The following is a 15,813-nucleotide window of genomic DNA, read 5'->3' on the forward strand; positions in this document are numbered from 1 at the left end:
CGTGCAGCACGGGTCGGGGTCCTGGGGTCTGCCCTATGTCCTAAAGAAGGCCTTAGAGTTCTGCTCGCGTGAAAAGCAGCCCGGCACGAGACACCACATACCCAGGCCGGAATCACAGCCCGCCCATTATCCCCACGCCCAGCACTGGTTTGGGAAATTTTACATCCCACCCTGAAAACCTAGGTGATGAGAGTTGATGATAATTGCCGTGCCTGTCCGAGTACCTCAAGTAGAAGGGCACATAAACACAGTTCTTTCATTAGCCCTGGTTTGAGGGTTAGTTGGTAGACCCTTAAGCCTCCTGAATGGCCTATTGTTTGCTTAATTATTTATAATTATTTGTTTATCGTCTGGTTACCCCCATAGCCTATTAACTACATAAAGACAGAGTTCCTGTTTACCGTATTAGTCCAATGCCAGGTATTCATTTAATCATGAAGTAAATATTAATCTTGGTGCCCTCCTTGCCCCAGACACTGTTTCCTACCGCTGTGAATAGGACTGGTACCCACCCCGAGATGCTTATACCTTGTTAGTGAAGACGAAGTAGAAATGAGCTAGTGAACAAATAAGAAATTTTAGGTAATGATGCATTGCTACGACGGAAATGACCAGTGATGAATTTGGGAGGAAGAGTACTCTGACAGAGGGTGATCAGGGAAAGCATCTCTGAGGAAGTGACATTTGAGCTGAACCCCAAAGAATGAGGAGCCAGCTGATGCAAAGGCTTTGAGCAAGACAAGTACCATGGCTTTGAGGAACCTAAAGGAGTGTTGAGTGAGCATGGTGAGCAAGGAAGGATAACATTAGTTGATGTTGAAGATAACGTGACAGCATTGCACAGGGTTGGCGCTCTTAACATTTGGGGCCACATAATTCTTTGTTGTGGTTCCTCTGCACTGCAGGACATTTAACATCGTCTCTGGCCTCTAGAGCCAGTAACACTGCCTTCCACCTTCCCAATCAAGACAATCAAAAATATGACCAGACAACCCCTACTTAAATGTGTGACCTTGGACAAGTTACCAAAACTGCCTCTTGGTTTTTTGCTTTTGTTAATTTTTTTCATTTGTAAAGTAGGAATCATTTGAGTAACAACCTCATAGGGATATTGTGAGATACTTGATTAATTCCCATTAACGGGGCACTTAGAAGAGCCCCTGGCACATTTTAGTAAGATTCAGTAAATGTTAATCCCACTACCGTAATTATAAAAGCTACCGTAACTCTATCATGGCGGAGTTACCATTTTCACAAGTGTCCTGTGTTTAAACTGCTTGATGATTTGATTCCTAAAACTGATCTTTCTTGTAGCAGCGTTGCCAAAAGAAGTAGGAGGTGATCTCTCAAGTATAGTTCTGTTCATTGTTTAATGCCACAGCTGAATGCAGTGGTTCTCCACCTTTGACGAGTTATAATAAAGGTTAGGAGCCCTTTCCCTAAAGATATTGCATATACACATAGACGCATACAAGATCTTATAAACCATCTCTTGCGTTCTAGAGACCCTCAAGCTCCATGGATTCCATTCATTCAGCAACTATTCAGCGAATGCCTGCTATGTGCCAAGCTCTGTGTTGGCATCTGAGAATACCATACAGAGGTGCACAAGACAAATAAGCTGGGTATTCTCTTGGACTTTACATTCTAGGCCCAACATTCTAGAGATTGAGAAGTTCTGCCTTAGGGCACCTTGACTTGGTTTGCATTTGGCTCTTGGAGTGGTTTGAAATAAAATATAAACTCTTTTTTTTCCATATACTAGACATGCACAGACCGTTTATATCCGCATACAAAACTGAGTTACTGTGGTGCATCTCTGAAGAATAGAAACTGTAAAGATGCCAGAATTAACTGGACAGCTTGTATGTTGAGGTAGGAAGCCCTGGGACTAGGCCTCATGGCAACAAAGAAAGGACAGAACAAAAATAAATTCAGCTGGTCAATTTATGAAACATCTTTCACAAAACTGGGATCTACCCACTCATTTGTACACCATGTTAAAAATTAATATTTCAAATAATACTGACATCCAAGGCAAATATGCTAACTGCTTTTGATTTACCATCGCACTCTTACAATAACTCTGTAAGATACCTCTTCTCCATTTTTAAAGTTAAGGAACTGTGGCAACTGGCTGGCTCAGTTTCAGTAGAGCATATGACTTTTGATCTCAGGGCCATGAGTTTGTGTTGGGGGTAGAGTTAACTTTAAAAAATATATATATAGGGGCGCCTGGGTGGCTCAGTGGGTTAAGCCTCTGCCTTCAGCTCAGGTCATGATCTTGGGGTCCTGGGATCGAGCCCCACAACAGCTCCCTGCTCACTAGGGAGCCTGCTTCCCCCTCTCTCTCTGCCTGGCTCTCTGCCTACTTGTGACCTCTGTCTGTCAGATAAATAAAATCTTTAAAAATAAAATAAAAATCGGGGCGCCTGGGTGGCTCAGTGGGTTAAAGCCTCTGCCTTCGGCTTGGGTCGTGGTCCTGGAGTCCTGGGATTGATCCCCGCATGGGGCTCTCTGCTCCTCAGGGAGCCTGCTTCCTCCTCTCTCTCTGCCTGCCTCTCTGCCTAGTTGTGATTTCTCTCTGTCAAATAAATAAAATATTTTTTAAAAAAATTTTTAAATAAAATATATATGTGTGTGTGTATATATATATGAAAAGTAAAATGACTTTTTCAAAAAAATAATAAAATTAAGGAACTGAAACTCAGCGAGATTAGGTGACTTGACTAGCTAGTAAACAATAGAACAAGCATTTGAATCAGGCTTTTCGACTTGGTTTTTTCCAAGATACCTGCTTGCTTTGGGGGTTAGGAGGGAGTGGGGGATGGAGAGAAAGTGTTTCTTAAATTTGGGGTAATTGTTTTTGTTCAGATCAAGAAATAAAAAAGGAAGGAAGAATGATAATCTTACCACATTTCTTAAGCAAACTATAGGAAACCATATACTTAAACAAAATAGGAAATTTATTGTTGAAAGGAACACTGATTGAATGTAGTATTACTTTTAAAAGAGAAGCTTTCCCCGTCTTCAAGCAGCACATGTGGGCAATAGATGTCTGTTAGAATCATAATGAATAGAATATGAAAATGAATAGAATTCATTTTATTTGGTTCTTTCCATTGCATAGTTAACATTATATGTTGGAAGGATTTTATTTGAATTTTCTTTTCTCCACAGACAGGCCATGTCTCGTCCCACTGATGAGACGGCAGGAGACCTGCCTGTGAAAGATATAGGTCTAAACCTCTCTGGAATGGGAGGGTTACAAGGTATGGCCAGCTGTTATTTATTATCGTTATGAACTTTGATCAGTAACTTCTTTTCTTTTAATTTAAAGTATTTCTGATATCCTTACAAACGAAGCCATTTAAGTAACTATATAGCTCTTGATTGAACTAAACAGGAACATGGAGAGTTTAGAACAACATATGGTATTTTACTGCATGCATGAATTATCAACAGCTCATAGAAAATGTAAAATCCCCCTCTGTTCTGATAAAGAATTGTTATAAATCATCTTTTTAAAATTCCACACATGAGTAGAAACTACGCAGAGAGTATCAAGCCTCCAAACCGAATTGCCTGGTTTAAATCACATTCACCCTTAAAATTTTTCTTTATGTTTAAATTTTATAGGGGAGGAAATGCCGTATTTAAAAATTTTTGCCTTTCAAGTAGAGTATCTCAAAATGGTTTGTTTATCCAAGTGATACTGACTTTGTTTTATCAAATTAATGTACATTAAAGGTTTCCTTTATCCTTTTATCACTTCGTGGTTACCCTAGAGCTAAAATATCACTTTCAAATTGAGAATGAGAAACACTGCTTTGAGGAAGAATTCAGAATGTAGAGCTGTGTTTTTGTTTGTGTACACAACGTGTGGGCTCTGCTGTCATGCTACTGCATTTGTCAGTAAGACAGCTGTTCGATAAAATATATTCCACGAAGGTGTCATACTACCCCCGTTAATTAGAACAATTCAACTGGCAGCCTTGAACTACCACAGAAAGGTGGTCAATGCGTTGTTCATTGAAAATGATAAATTTGACTATACAGGTTTAATTTTTGAAAGTAAAAAGTATGTATAAGCTTTGCTTTAGATCTTTGGTGGAGTACCAGGTATTCAAATACAAATAAATGTTAATTGTGTAAAGCTGTTTATTGGAATTCACTACTTTAAGTTAAATTCTTGCCTTCAGTAACCCACCATAGGGGCTTTAACCTTTGTCCATTTGTTGATCTTTTGGATGATGATTGCAAATTAGTGATATGGAAAATACTAAATTTAAGCATATGTAAAAAATCATATATACAGGCTAAAAGGTATGAAAGTCCTTTAAAAATATATAAGAAAGTTTACAAATGATTTGTGAAGGTTTGTTGTTTGTACTTGCAGATTTTACAGTTTATTTTCTAGAACCCAGAACCCATACATAGCTCTGAAAAATATCTTATGTTCACCAAATTATTGTTAAAACTCTTGCCTCTGTTAAAAAAAAAAAAACCTTTTAGATAATCTGACTTTTAATTTGTTTTTTTCAACATTGAGCATATAAATTGAAAGGTCTTATTGAATCAGTTCCATCTTACATTCTTAAAGAATGGTTATTTAAATACCATTTTGAATGGACACTGTTAATATTCAAATCCTTAATATTGCATGTAAACTTTTAATAGCAAAGATTATTATTCTCCTCTCTGATTGGTGATATAAACATGCTATAACATTTTCTAAAACAATCTTATTTGTGGGTCACAAAGTAAAAGAGATGAGTGCATTGGAGATTATATTAATATCAACAGTTATAATTTTTAGAGACTATTTTAAGTAATCCCACGATTAATTACCTTGGCATTTTTACAGAAACTTCAACAACACGGACAATGAGGTCTCGCCAGGCAGTGTCACGTATCAGTCGTGAGGACCTGGAAGACAGATTTTTGCGTCTGCATGATGAGAACATTTTGCTTAAACAGCATGCCCGCAAGCAAGAGGATAAAATTAAAAGGTTATGATAAAAAGCTTTTAGCTTTTTCTCCTGACACTGTAAAGTTTGGAGGATATGCTTTTTTACAAACTTAATTGAAAACTCCACCTGGAATCTTTTTTGGAACAAGGCAGGTTGTAAATAAATATAATTTTTAAAAATGGAAAATCTTACAAACTAGAATAATAAACCAAAAAGATGATGAGTGTTTATTATGTCTGAAGTTGCTATTTGAAAGAAAGAGCTAATAGCAAAGAGTGCCACAAGTATAGCATGTCTATAACTTCTGGTTTAATATTTATAGTTTAATAAGCAAATGGCCAAAGCATCTGTTTTTTAAATGCCTTAGTTTAAAATGAAATTTTGAAAAAGTAATTAGCTATTCTAACTTGTTAGAATCCATGTTCCATTAAGTTTTGGAGTTTACTAATGAAAACATCACTTCAATATCTGGAACATATTTAACTTTGCTTGGATGAGTCTAGAATCTCTATTTCATAGAGTCCCTACTTTCTCTGAAGAAACATTGTCCCTTGATTTGTGTGCATAAAATTTTTGCTGGGATAACTTCTTAAGAGTAGATAGTCTTTCATTCCTTCTTGTTCAGAAACACTTTGACGATTTGTGGCATTAAAAACAAAAATGCACCTTCCCATTTGTAAGCTTCAACAGGCCTGTATTCGTATTCATGTTCTAGGTTAAATGAAAAGCTTAGACAGCTATGGAGGAAAGAAGATAGGGGGGTCAGGCAGAGGAGGGGGCTTAGAATGCATCCTAAAGGGGTGTTTCTAGTTCAGTTTCTACTTGGTGGACTTTGTTTTAATGACCCACTGGCCTGCTGTGTTTTGGGGCTTTTACTTTGAGTTCATTTTTGAGTCATGATAGTGTCTTTTTTCAAAACCTGTGACTCACTTGCCTGATTCCTTTTCTGACCAATAACACACACGTGTCCTATCAGAATGAGGAATGTACGCTATGACCACTAAAAAATTTTTTTTTCCTTTGTAACCCTAATTGGTCAGTAAAATAATTGAATTCACAACCTTGACCTCATTAGTAATTTGTCCTAGCCAGAAAATATAAAACAACCTAATAACGAGCCATGTAGTTTAATGAAAAAAGGACTCGGCTAGAAGTCAAGCTGTATGCATGTGTTCTATTATTTCTCTGCCACCAGCCTATGGTAATATGTTCAAGCCATTTAACCTCCTGGGATGTTATTTTACTTAGTCCTGAGAGTAGTGATCCAATGACCACTGTGACCCAGAGCTCTAAAATCTTGAATTTCACACCACAGACACTACCTAGAGGAATGTGTAGAACTGCTCTTTTTTTTTTTTTTTGAAGTAATCTCTGCACCCAACATGGGGCTCAAACTTACAACCCCAAGATCAAGAGTCGCATCTCTACTGACTGAGCCAGCCAGGTGCCTCAGAACTGCTTTGAAATTTAGCCTTAAGATGTAATTAGTATCACATTGGCATAAATGTAGATCTGATAAACCACCTTTTTAAATTAGTACTCAAACTTTACCAGATAACATATAATGCATTAATACTACAAAATAGCCACATCAAACAAATGAAAATTATTGCTTTTACTGGACAAACATAGAATCTTGTTTCTTGACAAAAAGTTTCCTGGAACATCCTTGAAGGAATTTAAAACCACTCTACTGATGTACTTTTCTTTCCTTAAAAATTTGGGTCATTTATGATTCTCCACATGTTGACTGCTTTTTTATATTAAACCTGTGTCTTTTGAATGTGATCTCTATCTCCGTGAAAGTCTCTCTATAACAAAAGATTCAGATGTTTAGGTTGACATCTCATTTAGATGGCAACCATATTTCTATGGCTAAAGCGTCGAGGGGTCGGGGGGTAAGGATCCTTAACTCATTAAAGAGCTAGATAGAGTGTGTGGCTCTGCTGGGCTATGATACCTGCAAATTTCCCCATGATATATCATTCTCTGGATTAGGTGGAAAAGGAACTAATCCATTGATTATTTTACTAGGGTGTTTGTGGTCCTCTTGGATCTTGGTTTTTATTATCCTATATCCCTTATAAAGCATGTTTAATGGATTTGCCTCAAGGGAAAGAGAAAACAATCTTAACTGATTATGTTATGCATATTTCTCCCTGATGCCACATGCTGTAGGCCGAGTAGCCAGAAGTGTAGATAGACGTGTATTACTACCGCTTTTACAGAGGACTCTGCTTAGGGCAAAAAAAGGTTGTTCTATGACATCCCAAAGCCATTAAGGATTTTTTTTATTTCACTTTTGTTCTCTTAAGTAAAAGCTTCTGTCCATAACCATGCTAAAATAAAGCAAACCCCGTTTAAAGAAAAATGAAGTGAGTTTTTATTTTCAATCTCCTTCTGGCTCTTTATAAAAATAGATTCACTGTAAACTAGAATCAGCTATTGAAGATGTGCGACCAATTTTGTAAAGTCTTGAACTTGTGTCTCTCATCAAAGCCACCTTTTCTTTCTTGTCCTGCCAAGATTTTTCCATTCACTGTCAAGCATGTTTTCCGTACGTGTATATTACATCACCCCCATGTGCCCTTTCTGTCTTTTGTTCTGTCTAACCAGTTTTTATCAAAACTTAAAAGACTGAAAGGTATAAACTCTTAAGATGTCAAAAGCACAACTTGTGTCTAAATTTAAAGGTAGCATTAAAATAATACTTTCTGCATCTGAGTTTTTTCTACCATTAAACATGAACATTTCTCAGGCACTAAGCGGCACATTTCGGTTTCTCTGAATTTTTCACCAGGCTCTTTATCTGTATGTACCTATGCATCCTAACATTTTTGTACTTGTAATATGTCTTAATCTTAGAGAACCTGAAAACAGTTCTCCTAAAACATATCATCTAAATGCTGCAGTCTTAACACACTTTTCAAAAGTTGTAGCTTACTGTGGCTCGCATCTCTAACCCACCACATCCACAATCTGTAGCTACATTTAAGTGCATACAGCATTCCTACATAAGGTCATGCGTTAAAAATTGCATTTGAGGAACATATGGAGTAAATATGTGTCCTCTCTTTACTAACCTTAAATGATAAGCCTTAGGAAACTGTTATTTGTCAGTGCTATAAAGCAGATTGTTGCCCAGTGGTTTCAATTATCATCAAAGGATTCTTCACAGGCAGTAATAGTTACATCAAAACCTGAAATTTATTATTCAGGTTCTGCACTGAAGTCCTCACAGTGATTATGTTCCTTTCAACAGAATGCATTTTATGCTGACTTCTCACATTCCTTTTCATCTTTTTATTATTTCCCTAGAATGGCCACCAAGTTAATACGGCTAGTTAATGACAAGAAAAGATATGAGCGGGTTGGTGGCGGCCCCAAGCGGCTGGGACGAGATGTGGAAATGGAAGAAATGATGGAGCAGCTGCAGGAGAAAGTTCATGAGCTTGAAAGACAGAATGAAGTCCTCAAGAACAGACTCATTTCAGCCAAACAGCAACTTCAAATCCAGGGTCACAGGCAAACGCCGTACAATTACGTGCAATCTCGTGTTAACACTGGGCGTAGAAAAGCGCACGAAAATGCAGGCTTACAGGCATGCCCCAGGAAAGGTAAAATAAGCTTATATTAAATCCTAAATGTCAGTCTTTTAGTAGGTCATTTTACACACACACACGCACACACAGTATTTCTGTATTTCGCATGTTTTTAAGTACCTTTAGAAATAGAAAAATAGTTTTTTGACTTGCATTTTGATAAAATGTTAATATTAACATGAGAATCATTTGTTGAGTAAAACATTGAATGTCATTATCTATCCTGATACGAGAGACGCTGTGAAACTATATAAAATAGTGTAATTTGAATTGGTTTTCTGTATTGCAGACAGAAATTACAGTGACTCAGGCAAATAGGGAAACCAGCTAGTTTGCTTTTTATGATCACACTTTCTGTTTTGAATGATCACACTTAATTTCTTTGTCAAAAGACCTCTTATAAAATTTGCAGAACTGCTTAAATGTCTCATCGTGTGGCGGCAGCATGACAGTGCAATGTGCACATAACTAAGGGTTTAAAAATTGTGTTCTTGCTCCTCGCATACTCCCTAGTGACCTCGGACATGTCGTCTAATGATTCTGAACTTTCCTCTTCCATGCGAAAGAAAAGGATTTAAGCAACTGACCATAAAGATCTCCTCCATCTCCAAAAATGATCATAGATCAATCACTTTCCTCATTTTGAGAGTGAATCACCTAAAACCTACCCACACAAAGCAGTTCAGTTGCATAGATGAAACTTAATATAGAAAGAACTTGAATCTTTCTAATAAAAATTCCCAATTCTCCCCACCCATGGACAAACTTTATTTATAATGAGGCAAAAAGTCAATCAATATTCTAAGTAACTTTTTTTAAATTTCAACTACTAGGGAAGGAAATAAAATTGTAGCTGCAATTGATGTTCATTTGGAACATGCTTCACATAGAGACCCAACATTTTGGGGGACACAGAAAGTCATGTAAAACTTTCAATTCATCGAGGAGGACAAAAAAATGCCATATAGACCGAAAAGGAGAAAATTTTCTTGTATTTTTTTCTCCAAGCCAAAATATTGACCCTATCTCTTCCTTAGGCAGAGTTCCCTTGAAGTCCTCTGACATCAGAAGCAAGAGTTAGCCGCAAGATGAAAGGGCTCGGGGCGCCTGGGTGGCTCAGTGGGTTAAGCCGCTGCCTTCGGCTCAGGTCATGATCTCAGGGTCCTGGGATCGAGTCCCGCATCGGGCTCTCTGCTCAGCGGCGAGCCTGCTTCCCTCTCTCTCTCTCTGCCTGCCTCTCTATCTACTTGTGATCTCTCTCTGTCAAATAAATAAATAAAATCTTTAAAAAAAAAAAAAAGATGAAAGGGCTCAGCTATGCCTCGCTTGTGAGATTGGCAGTAGACTTTGATATAACCAAAGCAATCACAGGAAATACTCTGCTGCTAATTAACTTTCTCCTTGGAAGAGAGCACTTGACCTCCCAGAGCCTCATTTTTCCCATCTGTAAAACGGAGTGATAACACCAGATGAGAAAAAAGGTCAAAAGATGGCAACTCCACGGTAGTGTATTTTACCTTTCAAAAGTCGCTTACCCTCTCTCAGCCTTTGTAGGGTCATCTGTGACTGAAGCAGGGCAAGACGATCTGTATGGCTTGTAAGGTCTTTTATACTAAACAAAGAAGCAGTCCCCAAATGGTAGGTTAACGTGACAAACTAATGTACTGCTATGAATTGCCGTCTGAATAGAAGAGTCTGGTGGAAGTTTCCTCCTATAGGGAAAAAGAAAAAAAGAGCCACAGAACAGCACAGTCTTTCAAATGTGACTACAAAGTTTAGATTTCTCCTGGTGTTTATATACTCTTAGTAATTGAGACCTTTTTCAGGGCATGGTACAGAGTCCAAGGCGTAGAGCTTTTACAGAGCACTAGATAGTGATGAATACTTTGTCAGCCATTACCTTTCTGAGTAAATCTGAGGCATCATCATCGGGGTTGATGCCTTAGTAATCTTAACAGTCTCTTCAAGACTGTCATCTTTGGACCTGAAAGTTACGCCATGCTTGTCCAAAGTATCACAGCATAGGGTGGCTAGGTGAGAACACTAGACTCGCCCTGGCTACAGGCACTCTTGCCCCAAGCTGCTGAACACATACTCCTATTTTCTATATGTGCCTGGTCAAGAGAAGGAATGGGGGGGCGCCTGGGTGGCTCAGCGGGTTAAAGCCTCTACCTTCGGCTCAGGTCATGATCCCGGGGTCCTGGGATCGAGCCCCGCATCGGGCTCTCTGCTTGGCTGGGAGCCTGCTTCCTCCTCTCTCTCTGCCTGCCTCTCTGCCTACTTGTGATCTCTGTCTGTCAAATAAATAAATCTTTAAAAAAAAAAAAAAAAAAGAGAGAAGGAATGGGAAGTACTGGTTTGAGATGTGATTGTTATAATGTGCAAACAATCCTTATAGTGAGGAACCAGTAGAACAAAGATTCTTATAACTGTGTATGGTCCATAGTAAGTTTTAAGATTACTTTAAGGATAAGTAGATTTTTTTTTTTAATTTTGCTAGCGATGTTTAGTTTTTCCGTAATTTATGTATGAAAAGCTTAAGAATTAGCATTACTGCCAAAATTGGCAAATTTTAACACAGTAAACTATTTTAATGGTTTTAGGCAGAGCCTTTTCTGGTCTTTAATCTGGACTATAATAGATACAGAAAATTTTGGAAACAGTAAACAATAGTTCTATTCTGATTAAAAATAAACTTTCTTAAAAGAATGTACTTTATCTGTACCTTATATCTGAGACTATGCTCCATTAGAAATCTGAATTATTTGTCATATTTTATCTACCTTAAGCTCTAGTAATTTTTTTGTAAGTGTAATCATGTAATTAAAATTATGTCTTATTTTTAACCATGGGAGTAGACTTGTAAAAAATGCACCCATTTTTACAAGAAAAATATTTTAAGGGCAGCAGCAAAATGTTTTATTTAAAGGAATCTCATTGGTGATCCCTTTTTAATTGCCTTTGTTTGAATAGGGATTTTCTTATTGAGATGGAAGAAACCAAAGTATAGGAAACATTTTGACTTACACTTACAGTAGTGATTCACGCAAATGAAGACAAGTTTCAATATGGAAGGTCAAGGAATGTGAATGACTAATTTAAAAAATCTTTAAAAACTATATCAAAAATACTAAAAAAAGTCAAGATTTTAAAATATTTTTCCTTTATACTTTAGCTTATATTTTAAAACCCTGAATTTAGTTTTTTCAGAAATGAATTTAGATGCTCTAAATCTAAGTTGAACCAAATTATTTCTAGGTCATTTGGTTTCCATAGTAGAAGTTGTTTAATGGGCAATACCTGCTGCTCTGTACATTTAATGCCAGCAGTAATCCCTTTGGCAATGGATTTCTGATTCTCTGTACTATAGAGCACATATCTCTCAGTACTTAAGAAATTTTCTTACATTGCACATTTCTTCGTGATAGCAAATCAAGAGTCCTGCTTTCCCAACTTCACTTTTATAATCTTACTGATTGACTTTTAGGTATTAGATTCCAAGATGTCGATGTAGCAGAAACTCTACAACCCATGCTTACAAAATATGGCAGCAATTTACTTGAAGAAGCCAAAGGAGAAATAAGAAATTTGTATGTATTCTTTTTGTGGTCATTTTAGAACTTTGTTTATTGATCATGTCTTTTTTGATCCCTCCCTTTTTCTTTATTTTAAACACAATTTGTTTATGTACAAATAATTTGCGCCACTAAATATATCTAGGTCTGTGGGGTAAGAACAGATATTATATAGCATGTTTCCAATAAAATGAGGAAAATGAACAACTTAACCAACTACATCAGTGGAGAGGTTCATAGAATAGTCCTCTATATTATAATTTTCTCCCCAAACGAATGGCATAAAGCCCAGTCATTTAGAATAGTGTAAGCTTTAGGGGCAACATTTCCATTCTCAGAAAAATTACAGGTAATTTTTTTTTAGATCCTGAATTAATTAGCCGTTTTGGGGTTTAAAAAAAAAGAATTAGGGGGAGTGGCTTAAAAGTTTGGAGTTATCAAATATATATGGATTTCAGATTTTGTTTCACTGTGATTCTGTGGTACTGCATTCTTCATCGTACTATGGTTTCAAAAGTTACTTCTGCCACATTTAGCTTACTTTCCCAGTTAATCAAAGCCTCATGGTTTGAGTGTCTGTGAATCACACAAATGAAGATAAGGTTCCACCTTACCTACAGGCCTTCACCTGGATCATCAAAAAGTATTCTGAATGAGGAAAGGAAACATGAAATAGCATCACTCTTTAGACGGTTGCTTAAGAATAATAAAGACTTCAAATTACTTCTTTTGAATATTTTATTTTTATTTTATTTTATTTAGTTACTCGACAGAGAGAAAGCACAAGCTGGCGGAGTAGCAAGCAGAGGGAGAGGGAGAAGCAAGCTCCCTGCTGAGCAAGGAGCCTGACATGGGGTTTGATCCCAGGATCCTGGGATCAGGGCCTGAGATGGTGAAGGCAGTTGCTTAACCAACTGAGCCATCCAGGCACTTCTGAATATTTTAAATACCAATTACAGCAATAACTAGCCTGCAAAGGAATAAAACCAAAAGACTAAACCTAATATTCTTCCCTGCTAATCAGCTGAAAAAACAGGGTTCATAGGAGTTTCCTGAGGCTCATTATACTGGGATGCTGTCAGATGTGGTAGAGATAAATAAATACAAGCAAAAAAACCCGCTGTTATGCTTTGCAAATCCTTGCTCTCTCTAAAGTGTTAAATTGCGTGGTCTGGGCAGATGTACATAGGAAAAACCAAAAGTGTATAAATTATCTGAAGATGGTTATCTGAAGATGGGCAAATCGTGGAGTACATAGTAGGTAACCGATAAATACTGAATTGAATTGAATTGAACTGAAGTCCAGGTTATCATCTAAGACATTATTGTATAAAAAAGCAGTATTTTGAATTATTCCATATGCACTTCTAAATCGTCCCATTTAATCTACTATTCACTATATGCAGGGGCACTTAAGCTAAAAATGTTTAACTTCTGCTTGCTTTTTATTATGAAGAACTTTCTTTATACTGATCTTGAATATTGCAGGTTTTTCCTCAACCTACAAATTCTTGTAAAGGTTCTTTATTTCAGAGAAAATGTTATTCAGTCACAGAGAGGCCAGATAGAAGAGTTAGAGCACTTGGCTGAGATCCTGAAAACTCAGCTGAGAAGAAAAGAAAATGAAATTGAGTTATCTCTTCTTCAGCTTCGAGAACAGCAGGCTACAGATCAAAGGTATGTTAAAACAGAAATATCACTTTGATAAGGTCAAAATTAGTTTAAAATACTTTATCATGTGCCATAGAAGGGTAAGTCTTGTCTATTTTAAAAAATCCATGTTTTCACTTAACATTCCTCATATAAGCGTCCTCTAGACCTACTAACTGCTCTCAACAGCTCAGGGGGAAGGGCATTTTCCCCATCCTACACTGCCTCCTCTTGTTTCCCCCACTCATTTGTCCATTTGTTTCACTTACCATAACTGTAGGAAGTTCTGATGCCATTTGGTTGCACTGACCAAGGGAAATATACATGACAAGGACTGTGCTGTTGACACATCTTGTGAATAAGTCCAGCCTCATGTAATTTTTTTTTCAAAGTTAAACAAATTCCATAATGTTACCAGTTTTTTTAGTCCCAAAAAGATGTTTGTTATCTCTCCTAATATTCAAAATTTGCCTCAAATTCTGTTGATTATTGTGGGTGCCGAGGGGGCCCTTCAGCGGTCTCCTTGCTGCCTCTTCATTTTTGATGTACTGGATTTTCTTTCCCATCCTCCTCGGGTTGTTTTGCTTCCTAATACTTTTGATTCCTAATACATCTCCCCTGTTTTATAATTCCACACTGTGTTTCCAACAAGACTTTATCTTCTTACCATATTCTTCGTCAAATCATTCTCCCATTCCTTCCTTTTTTTCTTTTTTTTCTTTTCTTTTTTTTCCCTTCTATTTGTTTTCTTGGACCAAGGATACCCAAAAGTACAGGGAGTGGCACATTAAATGGCCAGGTATCCAGCACTTTGCTTAAACAATCATTAACATGTTCCCAATCTTGTTTCACCTCCCTTCACCTTTATTTTCTTCAATTAATTGGCCCCAAGCAGATAAGATGTCATCTCTCCCAGGAATACCGGTATATATCTCTGACAGGCAGTTTTTTTTTTAAGTAACACCATGCCATTATCGCACCTAACAAAATTAACGGCAGTTCCTTGATACCCTCTAATAACCAGTCTATATGCAGAATTCCCTGAACATGTCTTCTCCTGTTTAAAATGGAATTCAAATGAGGTCTACACATTGCATTTGACATCTCTTACGTCTCTTATTTCTCTCTTAATGTTTTTTAAACCAGACCTAGATCCTCTATTTGTTTTTCCTCTCTCCAGTGTATATGATACGATGCTTATGTGGCTAGGTTCTCATGTAGAAAAACCAGTATGATTTTCTAGTTTCTCATTTCAGATTCAGAGTTTAATCCTCCTTTAACAAACTAACCTGCCATGGTAATGTTTGAAAAAACTAGGAAAAGATGCATCATATGAGACTTGTTTCAAGAACAATAAAATGAGGGGTGCCTGGGTGGCTCAGTGGTTTAGGCCTCTGCCTTCAGCTCAGGTCATGATCTCAGGGTCCTGGGATTGAGCCCCGCATCGGGCTCTCTTCTTGGCGGGGAGCCTGCTTCCCCCCTCTCTCCACCTTCCTCTCTGCCTACTTGTGATCTCTCTGTCAAATAAATATATAAAAAATCTTAAAAAATAAATTTTAAAAAAATAATAAAATGAGCTGAAAATATATAAGAAGCTTTATATTTCAAAGATTCAAAAGATTAGTATTCTCTCTGATTATATATAAAATTAAATTATATAATGAAATCCTGTATATTTAGTGATATTTATATACTTCTTCTAAGGGCAAGGCAAAAGAAAAATGAATATTTTTGTGAATTATATTAGGCAATACAATTTGAAGCCTGGCTTTGAACCAGCTTGAATACCTAGGAGTCTCTATTCCCGTAGGAAGAAGAACTGATTAGACTTGGTCTTGGAAAACCAAGACACGATTCCTTCTGAGGAACAATGTGGCAGGACCAGACCCCAAAACTGAATATGACCTTAATAAATTGCAAACAGCCATATTTAAGATATTACCTAAATATAAAAATTCTATGCTTAGACCAAGGCCAAGCTTAGAGCCTACCCCTTCACCTTTACTCCATGGC

At 37.1% G+C, this 15,813-nt stretch overlaps 1 protein-coding gene across 3 annotated transcripts in view; it reads left to right on the plus strand.

Annotated features, from left to right (window-relative positions):
* Positions 1-15,813, plus strand: part of RPGRIP1L (RPGRIP1 like) — a 97,241-nt gene that overhangs the window by 102 nt on the left and 81,326 nt on the right. For 2 of the 3 annotated variants that reach the window (XM_045989136.1, XM_045989137.1), the window contains exons 2-7: positions 1,766-1,875; positions 3,181-3,272; positions 4,868-5,012; positions 8,292-8,590; positions 12,063-12,165; positions 13,684-13,827. In XM_045989136.1, the coding sequence (XP_045845092.1) occupies positions 1,868-1,875; positions 3,181-3,272; positions 4,868-5,012; positions 8,292-8,590; positions 12,063-12,165; positions 13,684-13,827 (791 nt within the window). In that variant the 5' untranslated portion in view covers positions 1,766-1,867. The remainder of the gene's footprint in view (positions 1-1,765; positions 1,876-3,180; positions 3,273-4,867; positions 5,013-8,291; positions 8,591-12,062; positions 12,166-13,683; positions 13,828-15,813) is intronic. The other variant, XM_045989138.1, reaches the window with a different exon arrangement.

Source organism: Meles meles, chromosome 19 (assembly GCF_922984935.1).
Source record: "Meles meles chromosome 19, mMelMel3.1 paternal haplotype, whole genome shotgun sequence".
NCBI lineage: Eukaryota > Metazoa > Chordata > Mammalia > Carnivora > Mustelidae > Meles > Meles meles.